This window comes from Lithobates pipiens, unplaced genomic scaffold, assembly GCF_037356315.1.
Source record: "Lithobates pipiens isolate NorthernLeopardFrog02 unplaced genomic scaffold, aLitPip1_a1.2 Scaffold_27, whole genome shotgun sequence".
In the NCBI taxonomy this organism is placed as follows: Eukaryota; Metazoa; Chordata; class Amphibia; order Anura; family Ranidae; genus Lithobates; species Lithobates pipiens.
In genome coordinates this window covers 153,819,399-153,842,262 of record NW_027507788.1, presented here as the reverse complement: position 1 = coordinate 153,842,262, position 22,864 = coordinate 153,819,399, and the positions used below count along the sequence as shown (strand labels likewise).

Here is a 22,864-nt window from a genome sequence, read left to right as displayed (position 1 = left end):
GGAAGCTGAAGCAGAGCGACAGGGAGAGAGGCTGGACCAGGACACCAATGCAGGAACTCTGGCAGAGGCAGGACTTCAGGCAGGTGCTGGAACCACTACTGGAGGTAGAGCAGCAGACGGCACCGGAACAGGAGGCCGGGTCGGAGGTCAGACGGTCAGCAAAGGTGCCAAGGATAAAGCAGGTGGATGGTCGGACGAGCCAGGTCGGTAAACGGGCAGGCAGCAAGGCACCGAAGGATCAAGCAGAGGGGAGGTCAGGCAGGCCGGGGTCAGATGCAGGCGGATAGCAGGAGCAGTAAGTAAACAAGCCGGGTCAACAGGTCACAGAAGGCAGGTTCTCAGAATCAGGGTACTCGCACGCTGTAGATCAGACAGCAAGAACTGGATGTGATTAACTGAGTTAAATAGCCCGCCTGGTGCCAACGAGCGCACACCCGCGCGCACCCGCGCAACCCGCGCACGGACCCGCGCACCCGCACCCGGAAGGTCCGGACTGACCACTGCTGCCAGGATCCTCGGGACAAATATGCTACGTCAGAAGTTTTCTCTAGGGAAGTGAGAGTTGTCAGGTCCTCGGTTTTCTTTAAAGGGGTCTCGACATGGCCCTGAGCGCAAGCACACTCAAAGGACACATCTCTTCCATGTTGGCCTTTACTCAGTGGACCTCTTCAATTGTTAAGGCCGTAGTAAAGCTAAGGCCTCCCAGGGACTCCATTATTCTAGATGGGACCTCACATTAGTACTCAACTACCTGTCTGCTCCAAAATCCATGATGGAGTTGACACTATAGGAATTGTTGTTAAAGACTGTTTTCCTGGTAGCCATAGTCTCAGCTAGGTGGGTTTCTGAGTTGGTGGCTCTAGGGTATAAAGAACCCTATAAGTCCTTCTTGGCAGACCGGTTTATTCTGCTCCCAATGCTGGATTCTATTCAAAAAGTGCCCTCAAGATTCCATCTAAGTCAAAAAATCGTGTGCCTATTTTTCATCTGCAAGATAGACAAAAAGTCCTTTGAATGTCAGGGAGACACTGGAGATGTGTAGCCATGCTACCCTCACTTTCAGGGCATGAGATTGCCTGTTTGTGTTTCCCAGAGGTTCACGCAAGGGGGCCAGAGCTTCAAGCAGAGTGATTGCTTCTTGGATTGTGAAAGTAATCTCCCTCTCATCTAAGAAAATGGGTGGACCCTTTTAGAAGAAATAACGACGCACTCCACAAGAAGCATCACAAAAACTTAGGCAGCCGCTTGTAGAGACTCAATGAAGTCAATATGCAAGGAGACAACGTGGTCATCCATACAAACCTTTTTTTCTCATTATTGCTTAGATCTGTCATTTGCTAATCAATTGATAATTTTGGCAAAATGGTTACCTCGTTAGCCGGAAGCCATAATTAACCCTATTTGTTTCCACATTATCCCACCCTGGGTAGATAGTTCCCAGTAGTAGGCTGACATGGAGCTATCAGGAAAGCGAAAAATTGAATATCAAATACTTACCGCAATTTTCCTTTCCTGACAAGCTCCATGTCAGCACAGACTCCCACCCAGGTGCGGAAATCGAGTTATGGAACACCGGCGGAAGTCAGATTTTGAGTTAGGTCCTGCAGGTGGGGTTATGGGTGGAGCATACCCAGTAGTAGCCTGACATGGAGTTCATCAGGAAAGGAAAATTGCAATAAGTATTTGATATTCAATTTTCCGCTTTCCTGACAGATCCATTTTTTTTTTCATCAATTTAGGCCAACATGTATTCTACATATTTTTGATAAAAAAATCCCAATAAGCGTATATTAATTGGTTTGCACAAAAGGTATAGTGTCTACAAACTATGTGATATTTTTGTTTATTTTTACTAGTTATGATGGTGATCAGCAACTTATAGCAGGACTGCGATATTGCGGTGGACATTCTGACACTAACTGACACTTTTTGAGGACCAGTGACACTAATACAGTGATCAGTGCTAAAAATATACACGGTCACTGTACTAATGAAATGGCTGGAAAGGGGTTAAACACCAGGGGCAATAAAAGCATTAACTGTGTGTGCCCAGAAAATGGGCATTTTTAATTTGACAAATTCGGCTTTCGCTGATCGAAACCTCTCAAACCTCTGCCGAACTGAAGCCTGGGCTATTCGACTCATCATTAATGAAGGGCAAACTTTCATGAAAGAATATCAAAAATCTCTGTGTTGTTCTTAACTAACTGGTTTCTAAAGTAGCCCCATGTTAACCCTTTCATGACTAAGCCTATTTCTGACATTTGTTGCTTGCAAGTTAAAATCTATATTCTTTGCTAGAAAATTACTTAGAACCCCCAAACAATAGATATCTTTTTTTTTAGCAGAGAATCTAGAGAATAAAATGGCGATCGTTGCAATATTTTATGTCACACTGCATTTGCTCAGCGGCCTTTCAAATGCAATTTTTTAGGAAAAAGGACAATTTCATGAAAAAAAAACTAACCAGTAAAGTTAGCCCAATTTTTTTGTATAATGTGAAAGATAATGTTACGCCGAGTAAATAGATACCTAACATGTCATGCTTTGAAATTGTGCACACTAGTGGAATGGTGACAAACTACGGTACCTAAAAATCTCCATAGGGGGCGCTTTAAAAAAAATAACCCGTTACCAGGTTAGAGTTACAGAGGAGGTCTAGTGCTAAAATTATTGTTCTCAAATGTGTGATTTGAAAACTGTTTACATATGCGGGCGTGACTTACATGTCCGTTTTCTTTGCTATGTGAGCTCTCGGGGGCACTTTAAAAAAAAAAAATTTTTTCTTATTTACTTTTATTTTTTTACATTGTCACTTTAATGAAAAAAAACATTTGATCACTTTTATTGCTGTCACAAGGAATGTAAACATCCCATGTTACAGGTACTCTTTATGGAGGAAACAGTGATTCTGAATACTGTCTTTTTTTTAGAAATTGTGCCATTGGCAGCCGAGTGAACCGGAAGTGACGTTGCTTCCTTATTTACAGAAAGAAGACTGGAACTAAGCCGTTTCCAGCTTCGTTACAGTCTTATTTTAGCCGACTAAAGTGTCGGATCGTGTCTCGGGTCTCCCTGTGGGACAGGAGGCGGATGAAGGTGGTGGGAGGTCCCCTCTTGCTCCTCTGGGATAGCAGCAGAGCGGCTTTTAGCCTCATCGGTTGTTATCCCTAAAGAGCCGACCGCCCGCTCTAGAAAATGGTACTGGGATGATCCTGGTATAACCCCTGAATGCCGAGGCCACATATGTGTGTACGCTTGGCGGAAAGGAGTTAAATAGCTTTGTTAGTTGCATTCCTTCCTCAGACATTGAAGGCAGGGCGTCCTTTAACCAATAGATAAGATTAGCCTTTTGCTAAAAATAAACTCTAATGATTATATGTGAATGTCCTCAGGCAGATACGGCATGATGTAAGTGTGACTAGAAACCGATACTTCTTTTCATAACTGGGTTATACAATTGTTGAAGTTACAGTATTGACCTAAATGGACACCCCTCCCACCTCTCTCGGACTAATCACCAAGAAAAAAGAAATCTCATATCCTTTTTTTTTCCCATTTATATGAGGTGGGTTCTTCTTTGGTTGTCCACATTACTTTCTGCATGACATTGATTCTTCCTATTGGCTATTTATCACCGGAGTTCCCTCAGGATCCAGAAAAAAATTCTTCAGTTTTGCTTACATGTAAGAAGATAACAAACATCAAACACTCAAAATGGTCACCTGGGTAATTCCTAGTGCATTTCTTCTGTAGACTTTGTCAAAAGAATATGGATGCCATTCCCTTAACAAAGTCTACAGATGAAACACATCAGAAAGTGATGTCAGACGACTGAACAGGAAGTACCCAGTCGGTCATTTTGAGTGTTGGCTCATATTGGTGGTGAATAAGGCTGTTTTGATGGGATTTTCTCCACTATGAGCTCTTTTTACTTTTTCCATGTCCTTTAACTATTGATCTATGGAGAGGCTGACTACTGAGAAGACCAAGAGAGAGGCTTAGATTACCATACCCTGTGCCTTAAAGGATTAATTTTGGTAGAAGTTTGGAAGAGAGATCTAAGATTACCAGATTGTGTGCCTTGAAGTGGTTGTACACCCTGTACAACCACTTTTACCTACAGGTAAGCCTATATTAAGGCTTACCTGTAGGTGCTTGAAATATCTCCTAAACCTCCACAGTTTAGGAGATATTTACGAAAAGACCCGAGCGCCAAACACTATGGGGCATGCGCCTATGTCATCGGCACATGCACACCTTAGAAAGGGCACATCGTGCCGTTTATAATAGGGGTCATGACATGACTGGCGGCTCCCACGCGCATGTGGCCCCGGAAGGAAGAGGGGCGAAGATGGACGCTTCCTGCTAGTTGGGACAGCAGAGACATTGCGGGCTTCGGTTTCAGGTAAGTGACACATAATGGGCTACTATGCGATGCATAGTAGCCGATTATGCTTTACCTTTGCAGGGAAATAAAGAGGAAGTAAAACCCACCAGGGTTTACTTTCTCTTTAAACGACCTACCTCTAGTAAAGGGTTAGTACACATTAAGCTGGCATGTGGCATGGGAATCACAGGTCGTCACTTTATTATTGATATAAATGTGAGCATGATTTGTTTATTCATATTATTGTTATTATTATTATACAGGATTTATATAGCGCCAACAATTTGCGCAGTATTTTACAACATGAGGGCAGACAGTAAAGTTACAATACAATTCAGTACAGGAGGCATAAGAGAGCCCCGCTCGTTAGAGCTTGTATTGTTAATCTTTACACTATTACACTATTTTGAGTATTTTTTTTTTATTATGCCGAGAGAAGGAATACTAAGGGTTGTTAATCCGCTGACTTACCTGGAATGGAGTGGAATGACAAGTGGCAGGTGTAGTACTTTATCACTGGTGGGGCACTGATGTTGGTATATTCACATGTGAGTAGGGATGAGCTTCGTGTTCGAGTCGAAAGTACGTTCGACTCGAACATTGGTCGTTCGGGCGTTCGCCGAATTCCGAACGTTTGGGCCGTTCGCGGCAAAATTCGTGTGGCCCACAATGCACTGCGATGGCGCAGTGCATTGCTGGCTCATGATTGGCCAAGCATGCACTGTGACCCCGCATGCTTGGCCAATCGCAGCGCCAGCAGCGAGGAGAGCCATGATTGGCCACGGGCGTCCTGCCTGTGGCCAATCATAGCTCAGGCTGTGTAGTGCACGCCCCACACTATATAAGGCCGCCTTTGAGGCGGCCTCGTGTAGTGTGTTGGCATCTGAAGCAGTGGGTGTTCTGTGTACCTTCAACACAGTTACACACCAATCGTTTTTGGCTGATTTCCTATCTTGCTCTTGTGTAGTGGTTACTGTCTGTGCCCTGACCGCAGTATACACCACTATATTCACCTCACCTATATAGCTAGTGATCTAGCTTTAATAATAGAGCTTGCAGTCAGTAGTGTTAGGAGATAGTGCGTGCTGTCTGCGTGCTCTGTACCCAGTACATACCGCTATAATCCACCTACATAGCTGTTCTCTATTTGGGCCCAATTGTCATCTGCAGGAGTTATTGGAAGTTGTGTGTGCTTCCAGCACAGCACAGTATACATCTGTATATACCCCTTTATCTCTGCTGTTTTCTGGTTATTGTCTGTGTGCCCTGAACGCAGTATACACCGTGATATTCACCTCACCTATATAGCTAGTGGTCCATCTTTAATAATAGCGCTTGCAGTCAGTAGTGTCAGGAGATAGTGCGTGCTGTCTGCGTGCTCTGTACCCAGTACATACCGCTATAATCCACCTACATAGCTGTTCTCTATTTGGGCCCAATTGTCATCTGCAGGAGTTATTGGAAGTTGTGTGTGCTTCCAGCACAGCACAGTATACATCTGTATATACCCCTTTAACTCTGCTGTTTTCTGGTTATTGTCTGCGTGCCCTGACCGCAGTATACACCGTGATATTCACCTCACCTATATAGCTAGTGGTCCATCTTTAATAATAGAGCTTGCAGTCAGTAGTGTCAGGAGATAGTGCGTGCTGTCTGCGTGCTCTGTACCCAGTACATACCGCTATAATCCACCTACATAGCTGTTCTCTATTTGGGCCCAATTGTCATCTGCAGGAGTTATTGGAAGTTGTGTGTGCTTCCAGCACAGCACAGTATACATCTGTATATACCCCTTTATCTCTGCTGTTTTCTGGTTATTGTCTGCGTGCCCTGAACGCAGTATACACCGTGATATTCACCTCACCTATATAGCTAGTGGTCCATCTTTAATAATAGCGCTTGCAGTCAGTAGTGTCAGGAGATAGTGCGTGCTGTCTGCGTGCTCTGTACCCAGTACATACCGCTATAATCCACCTACATAGCTGTTCTCTATTTGGGCCCAATTGTCATCTGCAGGAGTTATTGGAAGTTGTGTGTGCTTCCAGCACAGCACAGTATACATCTGTATATACCCCTTTATCTCTGCTGTTCTATAAAAAAGGCATCTGCAGGAGTTAGTGGGTGTTGTGTGCCTCCAGCACAATATAAACTACCCAACTACTGTTTTACCCAACTCCCTTCAGGCCATTACCATGTCTGGAAGGCCAGCAAGGAAAGGCAGACAGACGCGAGCCGATAAAAGAGGGCAAGCAGGCTCTGTGTCTAGAGACAACAGTGCTGGTCGTGGACGCGGTGCATTGTCATCAGCACGTGGCCATGGGACATGCTTGTCCTTTTCTGCAGCTGGACATGTTGAACCGCAACATGCCAACGACTTGGTAGAGTGGATGACCAAGCCCTCTTCATCCTCCTCATCCTCTCTCACCCAGTCTCAGGGTAGTAGCAAAGCAGCTGCCAACACATCGTCTTCCCTCCTCTCAATGTCATCATCAGTGACTCCTTCCCTAGACCCACCACGTCCTCCTGAGGAGTCTCCTGAACTCTTTGAGCACAGTGTTGGGTACATGCTCCAGGAGGATGCCCAGTGTTTGGTGGGCTCTGATGATGACACTCAGCTAGAGGAAGGCAGTAGCGTGAGCGCAGAGAGAGGGGATGCTCAAGAAGGACAGCAATCTGGCAGTCATGTTCCACAAGCTGCAGCATACTGCCAGGTTTGCTACAGCGATGAAGAGGGAGGGGATGATGAGGGCACTGACTCCACGTGGGTGCCTGGAAGGAGGGAGGAGGAGGAGGAGGAGGAGGAGGCACATGTCCAACGAGGCAGGATGCCCTCTGGGGGTCAGCTTAGGGGCAGCACACCAACTGAATCACACCGCAGAGCTCCGCCTGCGCAGAGCGCTTCCTCTGCGCGTTATTCTAAAAGTTCTTTGGTGTGGGCCTTTTTTGAGACGAGTGCATCAGATCGCACCGCTGCTATTTGCAACATATGTCTCAAGCGTATCTCACGTGGCCAAAACATCAGCCGCTTGGGCACCACATGCTTGACCAGACATATGTTGACCTGCCATGCAGCTCGTTGGCAAGCGTACCTCAAAGACCCACACCAAAGAACAAAGCGGACCTCTCCTTGCTCCTCATCAGCTGGCATCTCCAACCCCACTAGACCTTCAGTCCTCTCTGAAACCTGCTCTGAGAGGAATGAAGGTGTAGAATTAGGTGTGTCACAGCCAAGTGCTTCCGGGAACTCTGCTAGTGGTACATCCACATCCGATTATAGCAGGCAAATGTCCCTGCCCCAGCTGCTGGACCGGCGGAAGAAGTTTACTCCCAGCCATCCACATGCCCAGCGGTTGAATGCTAGCTTGGCTAAATTGCTAGCACTTCTACTGCTGCCTTTTCAGTTGGTAGACTCGGCCCCCTTCCGTGAGTTTGTACAATGTGCGGTTCCTCAGTGGCAGGTCCCCAAACGCCACTTTTTCTCACGGAAGGCGATTCCGGCTCTCTACCCGCATGTGGATGGCAATGTCCTTGCCTCGCTGGACAGGGCGGTCAGCGGTAAGGTGCATATTACCGCTGACTCATGGTCCAGCAGGCATGGACAGGGACGTTACCTGTCTTTCACGGCCCATTGGGTCACTCTTCTGGCTGCTGGGAAGGATGCAGGACAAGGTGCAGTAGTGTTGGAGGTTGTTCCGCCACCACGCCTCCAAAATGCTACTATTGGTTGTGACACACCTCTCTCCTCCACCCCCTCCTCTTCTTCTTCCTCCATGGCCTCTTCCAGTGCTCTGTCCTCAGAACCAGCGGTGCTCCGTAGGCGTTCCAGGGGCTACGCAAGTACGCAGGCAAAACGATGCCATGCCGTGCTCGCGCTGGTTTGTTTGGGGGACAGGAGCCACACTGGGGTGGATGTTTTGTCAGCTCTGCAAGGGCAGGCCGAGAGGTGGTTGACGCCAGGCCAGCTTAAGCCAGGAATGGTGGTTTGCGACAATGGCACCAACCTCCTCTCCGCCCTCCGACAGGGACAACTGACCCATGTGCCCTGTGTAGCTCACGTCCTTAACCTGGTGGTGCAGCGGTTCTTGGGCAGGTACCCCATGATGTCCTGAAGCAGGCCAGGAAAGTCTGTGTGCATTTCCGCCGATCATTTAATGCCTGTGCTCGGCTGGCTGAGCTCCAAAAGGAGTTGAACCTGCCCAAGAACCGCCTTATATGTGACATGCCCACCAGATGGAACTCAACATTGGCCATGCTGCAGCGGCTGCACACGCAGCAGAGGCCCATCAATGAGTACCTGTGTGACTACGGCACCAGGACAGGGTCAGGGGAGCTTGGTTTTTTCTCACCACGCCAGTGGGGCATGATCAGGGATGCATGCACTGTCCTGTCACCGTTTGAGGAGGCCACAAGGATGGTGAGCAGTGACAGTGCATGCATCAGTGACACTGTACCTCTTGTCCACCTCTTGGAGCATACGCTGCGTGGAATAATGGACAGGGCACTTGAGGCAGAACAGAGGCAGGAAGAGGAGGACTTCCTTGCCTCTCAAGGCCCCCTTTATCCAGACAGTGTTCCTGCTGTGCCACCCATCACACAGGAAGAGGGTGAGGAGGAGGAAGAGGAGGAGGAGGATGATTGTGTCAGCATGGAGGTGGAGGCTGGCACTCAGCATCAGCATCAGCAGCAGCAGTCTTATAGGGATGATTTACAGTCCCAAGAAACACGTGGACTTGTACGTGGCTGGGAGGAGGTAGCTGCGGATCATGTTGTCCTTAGTGACCCAGAGGACTCCGGACCGAATGCCTCAGCTAACCTACGCTGCATGGCCTCCCTGATCCTGCAAAGCCTGCGGAAGGATCCTCGTATTCTTCGGATCAAGGAGAGGGACCATTACTGGCTGGCCACTCTCCTTGATCCACGGTACAAGGGTAAGGTTGCCGACCTTATCTTGCCATCGCAGAGGGAGTAGAGGATGAGACATCTCCGGGAGGCCTTGCAGAAAGCTCTGTGCAACGCGTTCCCAGAGACTGGGAGGTCACAAACTCCTGGTCCTGGACAACGTGTTGCTGAGGCATCAGTCAGAAGGAGCGGTGGAGAAGGTGGCCGTCTGACTGATGCTTTCAGACAATTTTTTAGTCCGCAGCCCCAAGGTATGATTGGTTCCAGCACCCATCGCCAGCGTCTAATTTACATGGTGCAGGAATACCTAGGGGCAAGGTCAGACTTGGACACCTTTCCCACTGAAAATCCTCTGGCTTACTGGGTCTTGAGGATGGATCACTGGCCAGAGCTTGCACAGTATGCAATTGAGCTACTGGCCTGTCCTGCATCCAGCGTTCTTTCGGAACGCACCTTCAGTGCTGCTGGTGGCTTTGTTACCGATCACAGGGTGCGCCTGTCCACCGAATCAGTTGATCGACTGACCTTCATCAAGATGAATCAGTCTTGGATCACCCACAGCTACCAAGCACCTGAAGCTGATGTAACCGAATAATTTTTTTTTAAATACCACATCCCTTCAAGACTGCCTATGCTGATGCTGAGTGACTGTCCTGTTATGTTGATTGTCTATCCTCTTCCTCCTCCGCTGATATGTTGGAAGAACATTTTTGGTTCTGGGTGATGCCAGCAGCCCAATTTTTCTGCCCCTGTTTAACAGGGGCGTTTAATTACAATTTTTGATGCAATGCTTTGCAGCAGGGCTAATTCCTGCAATAAAACTAGAGTATATGGCAGAGGTTGCAGTGTGATGGCACCAGCACCAGTGCCTAAGGCCCAATTTTTCTGCCCCTGTTTAACAGGGGCGTTTAAGTACAATTTTTGATGCAATGCTTTGCAGCAGGGATAATTCCTGCAATAAAACTAGAGTATATGGCAGAGGTTGCAGTGTGATGGCACCAGTGCCTAAGGCCCAATTTTTCTGCCCCTGTTTAACAGGGACATGTAATTACAATTCTTGATATAATATTTCATAGGAGGGCCCCTTCCTGTGCCCACCGAGAGTAACGGTGAGGACTTATAGTGTTGTGGCACCAGCACCACAACCACCAAAGGTCAATTTTTCTACCACTGTTCAACAATGGCATGTAATTACAATTCTTGATATAATCGTTCACAGCAGGGCGCTCCAGCGCCCACCAAGAGTCACTTTCAGGGCTTACAATGTTGTGGCAAAACCAACACCTTGTTCCGCCATTTCTGCAGAGCATATAGGGCAGGCCCCTACTTACTAACATCCAACTTACAAACATCAGACAGCAGCAAGTGAGATGAAAAAAGATGGACGACAAAACAAATTATACAGGGGTGATAACCCTTCCCTATGTTTTCCAAAAAGCTTAAAAATAGTATTTTTTGACTGGAGCTACACTTTAAAAATGTACCAGTTGAAAATTACAAACAGATTCAACTTAACACAACAAACCTACACAGTCCCTATCTTGTTTGCACCGCCTGTATACTGCTGTTCTGAGTATATAGGGCCTGGGGGCCACACGCATTTCCTTTTTTTAATATGGGTACGGGGTTCCCCTTAATATGCGTACAAGACCCAAATAGGCTGGTAATGGGCAGGGAGGGCTACCCATGCCATTTTTCTGAATGATTTTCAACCATATTGCAGGAACCAGATATAACATTAACCACTTGCCGACCGCCGCACGATGATATACGTCGGCAGAATGGCACGGGCAGGCATATGGGCGTATATATAAGTCCCTGCCTGCCCGCGGGTGGGGGGCCCGATCGGGCCCCCCCCCGGTGCCTGCGGCGGTCGGCATTCCTTCGAGAGCGATCCGGGATGAGGGGGCGGCCATTCATTCATGGCCACCCCCTCGCGATCGCTCTCGACGAATGGAAATCCTCCGTGACATCACTTCCTCTCCTGTAATGTAAACACAGGAGAGGAAGTGATGTATTCTCTCCTCCGTGTCGGTATTTTTCGTGCCGGCACCGAGGAGAGAGGTTCGGTGAGTTGCACCAACACACCACACATACAGTAGAACATGCCAGGCACACTCACACCCCCCCTTTACCCCCCGATCACCCCCCCAATTACCCCTGCCCCCCCAGTCACAGTGACACCAATTGCTTTTTTTTTTTTTTTTTGCATTGGTGTCATTTGTGACTGTAATAACTGTTAGGGCAGTTAGGGTTAGCCCCCTTTAGTTCTAAGGTACCCCCCTAACCCCCCCAATAAAGGTTTAACCCCGTGATCACCCCCCGTTGCCAGTGTCACTAAGGCTGGGTTCACATTGCAGCGGTTTATGAGAACGGATGTGATTCGCACCGCACTGCAGTGCAAATCACATCCGATCTCTGTGCGATTCGAGTTCAGCCATACAGATAGTATGGCTGAATTCGTGTCGCACCCGCCGCACTTGCCGCAAACTCGCACGGGACCCTTTTTTTGGTCCGCAGCAGAATCGGATCGCATGGGTGTTCACACCATGCGATCCGAGTTTGCAGATCGCACTGCGATATGCGAACTGATCTGGGGGTGTCATTAACATTTCACTGACACTCCCAGCAGTTCGCATAGGGCAGTGTGAACTGCCGCCGGGAGGCATGTGATGCGGGAACCCGCCGCGCATTCGTGGCGTTCCCACATCGCTCCAGTGTGAACCCAGCCTAATAAGCGATCGTTTTTCTGATCACTGTATTAGTGTCACAGGTGACGCTAGTTAGGCAGGTAGGTATTTAGGTTCGCCGTAGCTTTTTATAGCGCCAGGGACCCCCATATACTACCGCATAAAGCCCCCTGATTGCCCCCTAGTTAACCCTTTCACCAGTGATCACCATATAACTGTTACAGGTGACGCTGGTTGGTTAGTTATTTTTTTTATAGTTTCAGGGCACCCGCCATTTATTACCTAGTCTCACTAGTGTACCCCTAAATTTAGGGGTGTCTACTTTCCAAAATGGGGTCATTTGGGGGGGGGGGGGTTTGTGCCATCTTGGCATTTTATGGCCTTCAAAACTGTAACGCCCTTAGAAAGCCTGAAGGCGGTGCTTGGTTTTCGGGGCCCCGTACGCGGCTAGGCTCCCAAAAAGTCCCACATATGTGGTATCCCCGTACTCAGGAGAAGCAGCAGAATTTATTTTGGGGTGTCATTTCACATATGCCCATGGCATGCGTGAGCAATATATCATTTAGTGACAACTTTGTGAAAAAAAATAAAAATAAATAAAGTTTGTAATTTTCCCCCAACTTGTGGCAAAATATAAAATATTCCATGGACTCAACATGCCTCTCAGCAAATAGCTTGGGGTGTCTACTTTCTAAAATGGGGTCATTTGTGGGGGTTTTGTGCCATCTTGGCATTTTATGGCCTTCAAAACTGTAATAGGTAGTGAGGAGTGAAGTCAAATATTTACGCCCTTAGAAAACCTGAAGGCGGTTCTTGGTTTTCGGGGCCCCGTACGTGGCTAGGCTCCCAAAAAGTCCCACATATGTGGTATCCCCATACTCAGGAGAAGCAGCAGAATTTATTTTGGGGTGTCATTTCACATATGCCCATAGCATGTGTGAGCAATATATCATTTAGTGACAACTTTGTGAAAAAAAAATAAAAAAAAATTAAAGTTTGTAATTTTCCCGCAACTTGTGGCAAAATATAAAATATTCCATGGACTCAAAATGCCTCTCAGCAAATAGCTTGACGTGTCTACTTTCTAAAATGGGGTCATTTGTTGGGGTTTTGTGCCATCTTGGCATTTTATGGCCTTCAAAACTGTAATAGGTAGTGAGGAGTGAAGTCAAATATTTACGCCCTTAGAAAACCTGAAGGCGGTTCTTGGCTTTCGGGGCCCCGTACGCGGCTAGGCTCCCAAAAAATCCCACACGTGTGGTATCCCCGTACTCAGGAGAAGCAGCAGAATTTATTTTGGGGTGTCATTTCACATATGCCCATAGCATGTGTGAGCAATATATCATTTAGTGACAACTTTGTGTAAAAAAAAAAAATATATATTTTTTTGTCATTATTCAATCGCTTGAGGCAAAAAAATAAAATATTCGATGGGCTCAACATGCCACTTATCAATTTCCTTAGGGGGTCTACTTTCCAAAATGTGGTCATTTGGGGGGGTTTTGTACTGCCCTGCCATTTTAGCACCTGAAGAACTGAGATAGGCAGTCGTAAACTAAAAGCTGCGTAAATTCCAGAAAACGTACCTTAGTTTGTAGATGTGACAACTTTTGCGCAAACCAATAAATATACAGTTATTGACTTTTTTTTTACCAAAGACATGTGGCTGAATACATTTTGGCCTAAATGTATGACTAAAATTGAATTTATTGGATTTTTCTAATAACAAAAAGTAGAAAATATCATTTTTTTTCAAAATTTGCGGTCTTTTTCCATTTATATCGCAAAAAATAAAAATCGCAGAGGCAATCAAATACCATCAAAAGAAAGCTCTATTTGTGGGAAGAAAAGGACGCAAATTTTGTTTGGGTACAACATTGCATGACCGTGCAATTACCAGTTAAAGCAGCGCAGTGCCAAATTGTAAAAAGACCTCTGGTCATTTACCAGCAAAATGGTCCGGTCTGAAAGTGGTTAAAACCGCAAGCAGTTTTAAATGGTGTTATTTCCGTTTAATGTCATTTTGTGCAGGGACTGTTCTAAACACGGGAAACACGTGGCACTTCACAGGCATACTACAGACACCCCCCAGGCACCATATTTAAAGGAATATTTCACTTTTTTTTTCACTTTAATCATCATCAAAATCAGTGCTCCCGCCAAAACGGCCGTTTTTAAAACCTTTTTTTGCATTGACCCATGTCCCCTGAGGCAGGAGTCAGGTCCCCAAACCCTTTTTAGGATAGTATCTTGCATATTAGCCGTTAAAATTAGCACTTTCCATTTCGAACGTTCGAGTCCCATAGACTTCAATGGGGTTCTAACGTTCGTTTCGAACGCGGGGTCCGTTCAAAAGTTCTGGTGCGAACCGAACCAGGGGGTGTTCGGCTCATCCCTACATGTGAGCACAATATAGATATGTTTATTTCCATTTATTTATAAAATACTACATTATGAGTTTCCTTTGGATTTCACATGTGATGAGTTCTTTAAATTCACTCTTGAGGTGGCTTATGAACTATGGGATTTGTAGTGTGAATAGAGTAGCACACCTTCGCTTTTGTTTGGTAGGGGGTAATCCAGTCCAGGGAAATGCTTAGGATCCCAGATCTCAGAAGTAGATGCACCTGCATCTCACAGAGAAACAGGAAATAAAAGAATCTCTTCAATGGGGACACAGGCAAAAATAAAAACACATAGGGATGGTTAGGATCCCTGCCAGAATTTTATTTCCGTCTCCATGTATGTTGGTGAGATTCCTCTTCACTTCCTGGTGCAAAGACAACAACTACCGAGACATTGTGAGGAAATTTCCCCAATGGTGACAAAGCTAGCAATAAAAAAAATCTAAAGCCGCGTACACACGTAGCGGTATGTCCGACGTACTTAGTCTGGTGGACTTCCCGCCAGACTGTCCGTCGAACTTTCCGAACGGGCTACTTGCCCACACACGGCACTTTTTCAGCGGACTAATACGGCGTACTAAGTCCGCCGTACTATCCGCCCTACTTTTGAAATGAACGGACTCGCCCACACACGCGGAGGAAAGTCCGCTCATTTCGAGCGCATCTCCAGGTAGGCGGGGCCCGCGAAGGAGACGTCGCTGGCCCCGCCGCCTGGTATGGACTTAAAGGGGAACCCCAACGCCGTAAAAATCGGCGTGGGGGTCCCCCCAAGTCCACAACAGACCCTTGTCCGAGCACGCTACCCGGCCGGCCAGGAAAGGGGGGGCCAGCGAGCGCCCCCCCCCCTCCTGAGCCGTACCAGGCCGACAACCCTGGCCGTTGGTTGTCGGGGTCTGCGGGCGGGGGGCTTATCGGAATCCGGGAGCCCCCTTTAATAAGGGGGCCCCCGGATACTGGCCCCCCACCCTATGTAAATGAGTATGGGGTACAATGTACCCCTACCCATTCACCTGTAAAATAAAAGTACAAAAAAACACAACACACGAGATAAAATACTTTATTGCACAACTCCGGGGGTCTTCCATCTTCGGGGGTCTTCTCGCCGGACTCCTCCGCTATCTTCTTGTAGCTCTTTTGCTAGCGGAGGAGTCCGGCTTTCTTCCTCGCCGCCCCCCACCCTATGTGAATGAGTATGGGGTACAATGTACCCCTACCCATTCACCTGTAAAATAAAAGTACAAAAAAAACACAACACACGAGATAAAATACTTTATTGCACAGCTCCGGGGGTCTTCCGTCTTCGGGGGTCTTCTCTCCGGACTCTGCTATCTTCTTGTAGCTCTTTTGCTAGCGGAGGAGTGCTATAAGAAGGCGCGGTGGCCCGGCAGAAGAACCGAAGAGGGGGACAAGACCCCCGAAGTCGGAAGAAGAAGCCGCGGCGGCGAGGAAGAAAGCCGGACTCCTCCGCTAGCAAAAGAGCTACAAGAAGATAGCGGAGGAGTCCGGCGAGAAGACCCCCGAAGATGGAAGACCCCCGGAGTTGTGCAATAAAGTATTTTATCTCGTGTGTTGTGTTTTTTTGTACTTTTATTTTACAGGTGAATGGGTAGGGGTACATTGTACCCCATACTCATTTACATAGGGTGGGGGGCCAGTATCCGGGGGCCCCCTTATTAAAGGGGGCTCCCGGATTCCGATAAGCCCCCCGCCCGCAGACCCCGACAACCAACGGCCAGGGTTGTCGGGAAGAGGCCCTTGTCCTCATCAACATGGGGACAAGGTGCTTTGGGGTGGGGGGGCGCGCGGCCCCCCCTTCCCCAAGGCACCCCCCATGTTGAGGGCACGTGGCCTGGTATGGCTCAGGAGGGGGGCGCTCGCTCGCCCCCCTTTTCTTGCCTGCCGGGTAGCGTGTTTTGACAAGGGTCTGTTGTGGACTTTGGGGGGACCCCCACGCCGATTTTTTGGGTTCCCCTTTAAGTCCATACCAGGCGGCGGGTCCAGCGACGTCTCCATCGCAGGCCCCGCCTACCTGGAGACCCGCTCGAAATGAGCAGACTTTTCTCCGGGCGGGAAAAGTCCTCTCATTTCAAAAGTACGGCGGACTGGCATACACACGGCCGGATTGTCCGCCGAAATGCGAGTCCGGCGGGAAGATTGGAGTGCAACACGGCATTCTAAGTCCGCCGTACTTTCGGGTCAAAAAAGTATGCCGGAGGCTACACACGGGGGGATTGTTTGGCGGACTTCAGTTTGCCGGACTTTTCCACCCGCTTGTTTGATCGTGTGTACGCGGCATATCACCACCTCTTTATCCAAAAAAATAGAAATTGTTTACGAGTATTTGTAAACCACAAAAAAAGCTCTGTATTAGCTCTACTAACTGTAAAGCTAGAAATAGACATTACCTGTGTCCTTGCAAGGTGTTAAAGGGAAAAAATCTGTAATTTTCATAAGCTCGTGAAAGATTCAACAACCAATGCCTTGAAATAAAACAAATGTAAGCGATCAGTAAACTTTAATCTCTTATCAGTTTTCAACAAGCAAAAGCACAATAAAAGAAAATTATGAATCTATTTTAATTTCATTTTTGGTTCTATGCGTTTTACAAGACATAGTAATTAGTAATTTAAAGTGATCCTGCCACAGATCTACAAAATAACATAAAGCTGCTTCCTGTAAAAAAAAAAAAAAAAAAAAAAAAAAAACAACAACTCTGTTGATCAGGAATTGGCTCCCTGGTTCCTCCTACTGACTTCCATGTCATTATGGGGACGATAATGATGAAAGAACCAGTGAGAACTGTGGGGGACCTAAGGTATTGTTCCCACCAGAAGTGTCCACTTTCCTGTAGATTTTTGGGGACAAGGTTCAAATAATACTCTCTTTTTGTTCTGTTTAGCTTTATCATAGAGAGTGAAAGGGAAGGACAAGGAACACTCGGGTAGTATTCCCTATAAAAAAAAAACTGACTTGCTTACATATGTGGCATTAGACACGCTTTTTTTAAAGCACTCTGAATGCCAATCAAAACACCTGTCACTAAATAAAATGGTTGCCTTACAGTCCTGTTTGCTTTGATTTGCTTCAAAATTAGACCCGATGTTGCTTGGCTGTTCTCTTGGTGCTTTAAATCATCTCCATAGAAGTAAATGACAAAGCTTGCTAAGAGCACCTGTAGTTTTTGAGGGCCTTTTATTCAGCGTTAGCTTTGCTTTGTTCTGGAGATATTTGAGGTATGAGATATCCCAGGAAACCAACAAGCGAACCGGAAAGACATCATCTGCAGTCACGTCCGGTTCATGTGTAAATATTTTGGAAGTGTCTGGTGATGTCACATCTGGTGTGCAAAATTGAACAGTATATTGATCATTATTTACAACCAGCCGTACAGAAAACACAGGCTTATTTACGTGACACTAAACAAATCCTACAGATATTAGATGAGATACCTACAGAGGATGGACCATGGTAGCTAGCCACAGCCGATGTTTCTTCATTATACACGATAATACTACACCACCAAGCCTGTGAGGCAGTAAAATGGGGACTCAGGAAACATACTAACATACCATGTATCCAAAGGAAATATCTTGTGAAGTGTCTTGACTTCTGCTTTAAAAACAGCTATTTTTGGTTCAATTGCAACTATTACCATCAGAAAACAGGGGTAGCCATGGGAGCAAAGTTTGCTCCTAGTGTGGCAGGCCTTTTTATGGCCCAATGGGAGGAGGAAAGAGTGTTTACTAATATGCCAGAAGAGCTATGTTCTGGCATGTTGATGGGGACAAGGGCCTCATCCCCACAACCCTTGCCTGGCGGTTGTGGGGGTCTGCGGGCAGGGGGCTTATCGGAATCTGGAAGCCCCCTTTAACAAGGGGACCCCCAGTTCTCGGCCCCCCCGTGTGAAATGGTAATGGGGAAATGGTAACGGGGTACAAAAGTTCCCCTACCATTTCACAAAAAAAGTGTCAAAAATTTTAAAAATTACAAGAGACAGTTTTTGACAATTCCTTTATTTAAAGTCTTCTTCTTTCCATCTTCTTCGGGTCTTCTTCCTTCATTAATCCTTCGGTTTCTTCCTCCATCTGCTTCTTCCTCCGATCCTCTGCTTCTTGCTCCAGTGTTCTCGTCCAGCGTCTTCCTCCACGGCGTCTTCTTCCCCGATTCGTTCTTGGGCCGCTCCGCATCCATGGGAAGCTCCCGCTGTGTGACGCTTCTCTTCTTCTGACACTTCTTATAAAACGGAGGGCGGGGTCACCCGGTGACCCTGCCCCCTCTGATGCACGGTTCCATTATAGAAGTCATTTTTAACATTTTAGACACTTTTTTTGTGAAATGGTAGGGATACTTTTGGACCCCGTTACCATTTCACACAGGGGGGGCCGGGATCTGGGGGTCCCCTTGTTAAAGGGGGCTTCCAGATTCCTATAAGCTCCCCGTCCGCAGACCCCCACAACCACCGGGCAAGGGTTGTGGGGATGAGGCCCTTGTCCCCATCAACATGGAGACAAGGTGCTTTGGGGGGCTACCCCAAAGCACCCTCCCAATGTTGAGGGCATGTGGCTTGGTATGATTCAGGAGGGGGGCGTTCTCTCTCATCCCCCCTCTTTTCCTGCAGCCTGCCAGGTTGCATGCTTGGATAAGGGTCTGGTATAGATTTTGAGGGGGGCCCCCATGCCATTTTCTTTTTTGATTTTGGCGCAGGGTTCCCCTTAATATCCATACCAGACCTGAAGGGCCTGGTATGGAAATTCGGGGGACCTCCACGCTTTTTTTTCTTAATGCTGTTGTTAATGAACTTTTGTGTATTGCCGGCTCATCCCTAATGCTAACATGATCTGTGTGCAAAAACATAAAAGTGAACCAGCGTAAAAAAAAAAAAAAAAGTCAAGTATAGAGGTGCGCCCGTTCAACCTATGCTAATGCATTTATGTTGCTTGCCATTTACTAAGATTTTGCCGGCACAGTGAACCAAAGCATTTGAACATGCGCAAATGCCACTTGCGCAGTGCATAAATTGACCTTACGCTGTTCTAAGTGTACTTGCAGGCGCAGCAGGCTTGTTCAGAAAAAGTTACTTTATCATTCTATTTTGGGCATATTTGTTACTTGGGCAGTTATTACTATACTTCCTCACATCACCCACATCGCCCCCATAATATTGGCACTTCCAGCTTTTGAGTTGAAGATGTCGTGCGCCATGTCTATAGTGGCGCACCGATCGCCTCCTCCCGTGGGCCGAGAATACTATAATAAATGGGGAATTGCGCTATGTTACAGGTCACAAATATTTTGTAAATACGAAAACGGCCGCTGCGCATCGGGGTGCGCCACAACTCACGGCAAACCGTTCGGAAATCAGCCCCATAGTGTGCAACATGAGAACATTGTAACGGAAGGTGAGCGTGGGCAAGAGAGAGGACTGAGCAGCCGAAGATCAGCAGAGCTGAGGGACCAGAGCAGGAGAAACTAACAACGTCACATGCAACGCTGTATCCTGGCCTAGGCCGACGAGGCCCAGGCCTATGGCAGCACTTTGCAGGAGGGCAGAACAGAAAGATTCCCTGCCAATTTTGACTATCCCCTGAAGTAAAAAATCAGCAGAAAATCTGATAGTGTGTATGGGGCTTAAACAGGTAACCTGTAGAAATTTTCAAACCGTCGCCTCTGTAGATTTTTAAGTACCCTAGTTTTTTAGCCATTCCATGACACGTTAGGTATCTATTTACTCAGTGTAACATCATCTTTCACATTATAAAAAAAAATTGGGCTAACTTTACTGTTTTAGCTTTTTTTAATTCATGAAAGTGTATTTTTTCCCCCAAAAATTGTGCAAATACAGTGTGACATAAAATATTGCCACCGTTGCCATGTTATTCTCTAGGGTCTCCGCTAAAAACAATATATATATAATGTTTGGGGGTTCTAAGTAATTTTCTTGCAAAAAATACAGATTTTAACCACTTCCGGACCGCTGCACGCCGATATACGTCCTAACTTTGAAGAGGGAAAGTATTGCAACGACCGACATTTTATTCTCTAGGGTGTTAGAAAAAAAATTATAATGTTTAGGGGTTCTAAGTAATTTTCTAGCAAAAAACCCTGTTTGTAACTTGTAAACAACAAATCTCAGAAAGAGGCTCGGTCCTTAAAGTGGAGTTGCCCCCCAAAAAATAAAACTACTTAAAATTCTTAAAAAAAATCAAAAAAAAATAATTGGCAAAAAAAAAAATTTTTACTCACCTCTAAATACCGGTTGCTAGGGGGTCCCTCGTAGTCTGCCTTCTTCATTGCCCGGGCTGGTGACATCACTTCCCCTCGCGCCGCACATTCACCTGGGACCTGTCACGTGTCCCAGGTGACTGTACGGCGTATCACGGCGCCCTGCGCCGCTCGCGCATGCGCAGTGGGTGCCCGGCTGTGAAGCCACAGCCGGGTGCCCACAGTATGCATGACGGCGCCGCGAGCGGAGCGGGGAGCGAGGGGGGGGCTTCGTTCCCCCGCATCGCTGGAACCCGGGACAGGTAAGTGTCCGATTATTAAAAGCCAGCAGCTGCAGTATTTGTAGCTGCTGACTTTTAATTTTTTTTTTTTAGGGGGTACCCCACTTTAAGTGGTTAATTTGTAAGCAAAAAATGTCAGAAAACGGCTTAGGCATGAAGGGGTTAAAGGAAGTAGAAAAAGAGCAGACTTATTGGCAGGATCACCAGGCGAAAATAAAGGGGGAAAAAAAAAGCGAATGCGACCATCGCATCTAAGAATTGGTGAATGGCAATTTAATTTTGGATTTCATTTGTAGATCGGTAACAGAGTCACTTTAACACTGAGTACATACCATATTTATTGGCGTATAACACGCACATTCATTTTAAGAGGGAAGTTTCAGGGGAAAATTTTTTTAATTTTAAATAAGGAACTTTGAAGCAAAATAATAAGGGTCAGTGCCCATCTGCAGCCTCACTATTGCCTTCAATGTAGCCTGATCAATGCCCATCTGCAGCCACACCATTGCCATCAATGCAGCAGCCTCCCCATTGCCATCAGTGCAGCCTGATCGATGCCCATCTGCAGCCTAGAGGGGACAGGGAGGGGGCGGGATGAGCTCTGACAGATTACATACACTGAGAATCTCCTATGATAGACAGAACATTGGTCCAATGGAAGCCCAGGAGACGGGACTTCCTATTATAGAGGCGGCCAAGTAAACACAAGATTCTCACTGTATGTAATCTGATGGCGCTTGTCCCACCACCCTCCCTGTCCCCTCCGAGGCAACTAAAATTGAAGTATTGGCGTATAACACGCACGCACTATTTGCACCCGATTTTCATGGTGAAAAAGTGAGTGTTATACGCCAATAAATACAGTACATGTGAGTTAAAAAATTGTAGAGTATCATGATACAACCTACAACTACAGCCTTTTCTACACAAATAGAATTCTCCACTTTGTTAAACATCTACATTAGAATACAGTTGAGCTACTTCTTCAAAAAGAAAAACCTGTAGTAAAAAAATAGACTATTTTTATAATTAATTTGCATATGTAACAAAAATCCCCCTTACCCATTAAATTTATGGTGTGAGCGTTGTATAAGATCTGTTGATTGCCTTCATATATGAGATCGAGGAATGCTCTGAACGGTTAGTTTCACTTTCCCAACACTGAGTCATGCAGCTGTTTTTCTAAAGTATCCGCCCTGCGAAGGACATTCTCTTCCCACGCAAATGCTCTACTGAATACTCCTTGTTGTGGGACAGAGACATTTTTTCTTATAAATTCATCATGATCTCTACTCAGGTTACCTGCTGAAAAAATTATTTTAAACTTCTTTGGGATTTGTATTTGGTATTTTTGTCTTTTGTTTATTTCACAACTCCCGCTGAACGCTCAAGTTTTTGTTCACATTGTGATTTTCTTATGCCCCGTACACACGATCCGAATATTGTACGACCGATCGTAGGACCGTTTTCGGTTAATAATCGCAAGTAGAAATTGAATAGCTAAATAAAGTCACGAAAATTCTCCTACGACAAAAAAAAAATCGTAAGTGATGTCATGTGTTGTAATGTATTTGTATTGCATTTTGGGACGACAACTATACTGACTAAATGAAAATCGTACGATCTGGAATCGTACGAGGAAAATTTCCGTGCATGTCTGATCGAATAATATCAGATGAACGGTCATGATCGACTGTCAAAAGTAGTGTACACACAATCCGAAAATCGTACGATCCTTCCTCGGACGACCGCATTAAAGCCTGTGTGTAGTGGTATTTTTATGTTCCGAATTAACAATTGTCTATTTTTGTCACGAGAACAGGTTCAAGATAGTATTTAACCACTTAAGGGCTGAGCCTCTTTTTGAGATTTGTTGTTTACAAGTTGAAAACAGTTTTGTTTTGGGGGGGGGGGGATCAGCTTGCTGTTTATCATTTTAGAGGACCTTTGTAGAGTTCAGGACTTCAGAACAAGAGG

The 22,864-nt window shown here is 46.4% G+C and overlaps 1 protein-coding gene across 4 annotated transcripts in view; it reads right to left on the bottom strand.

Moving 5' to 3' along the window:
* LOC143934246 (uncharacterized) overlaps window positions 1–22,072 on the bottom strand; it is a 69,174-nt gene extending 47,102 nt beyond the window's left edge. For 2 of the 4 annotated variants that reach the window (XM_077457688.1, XM_077457689.1), the window contains exons 1-2: window positions 21,950–22,072; window positions 16,790–16,864 (exon numbers count right to left, since the gene is read on the bottom strand). In XM_077457688.1, coding sequence (XP_077313814.1) covers window positions 16,790–16,835 — 46 coding nt within the window. In that variant the 5' untranslated portion in view covers window positions 16,836–16,864; window positions 21,950–22,072. The remainder of the gene's footprint in view (window positions 1–16,789; window positions 16,865–21,949) is intronic. The other 2 variants (XM_077457690.1, XM_077457691.1) reach the window with 2 other exon arrangements.
* Between the last annotated feature and the right edge of the window lie 792 nt (window positions 22,073–22,864).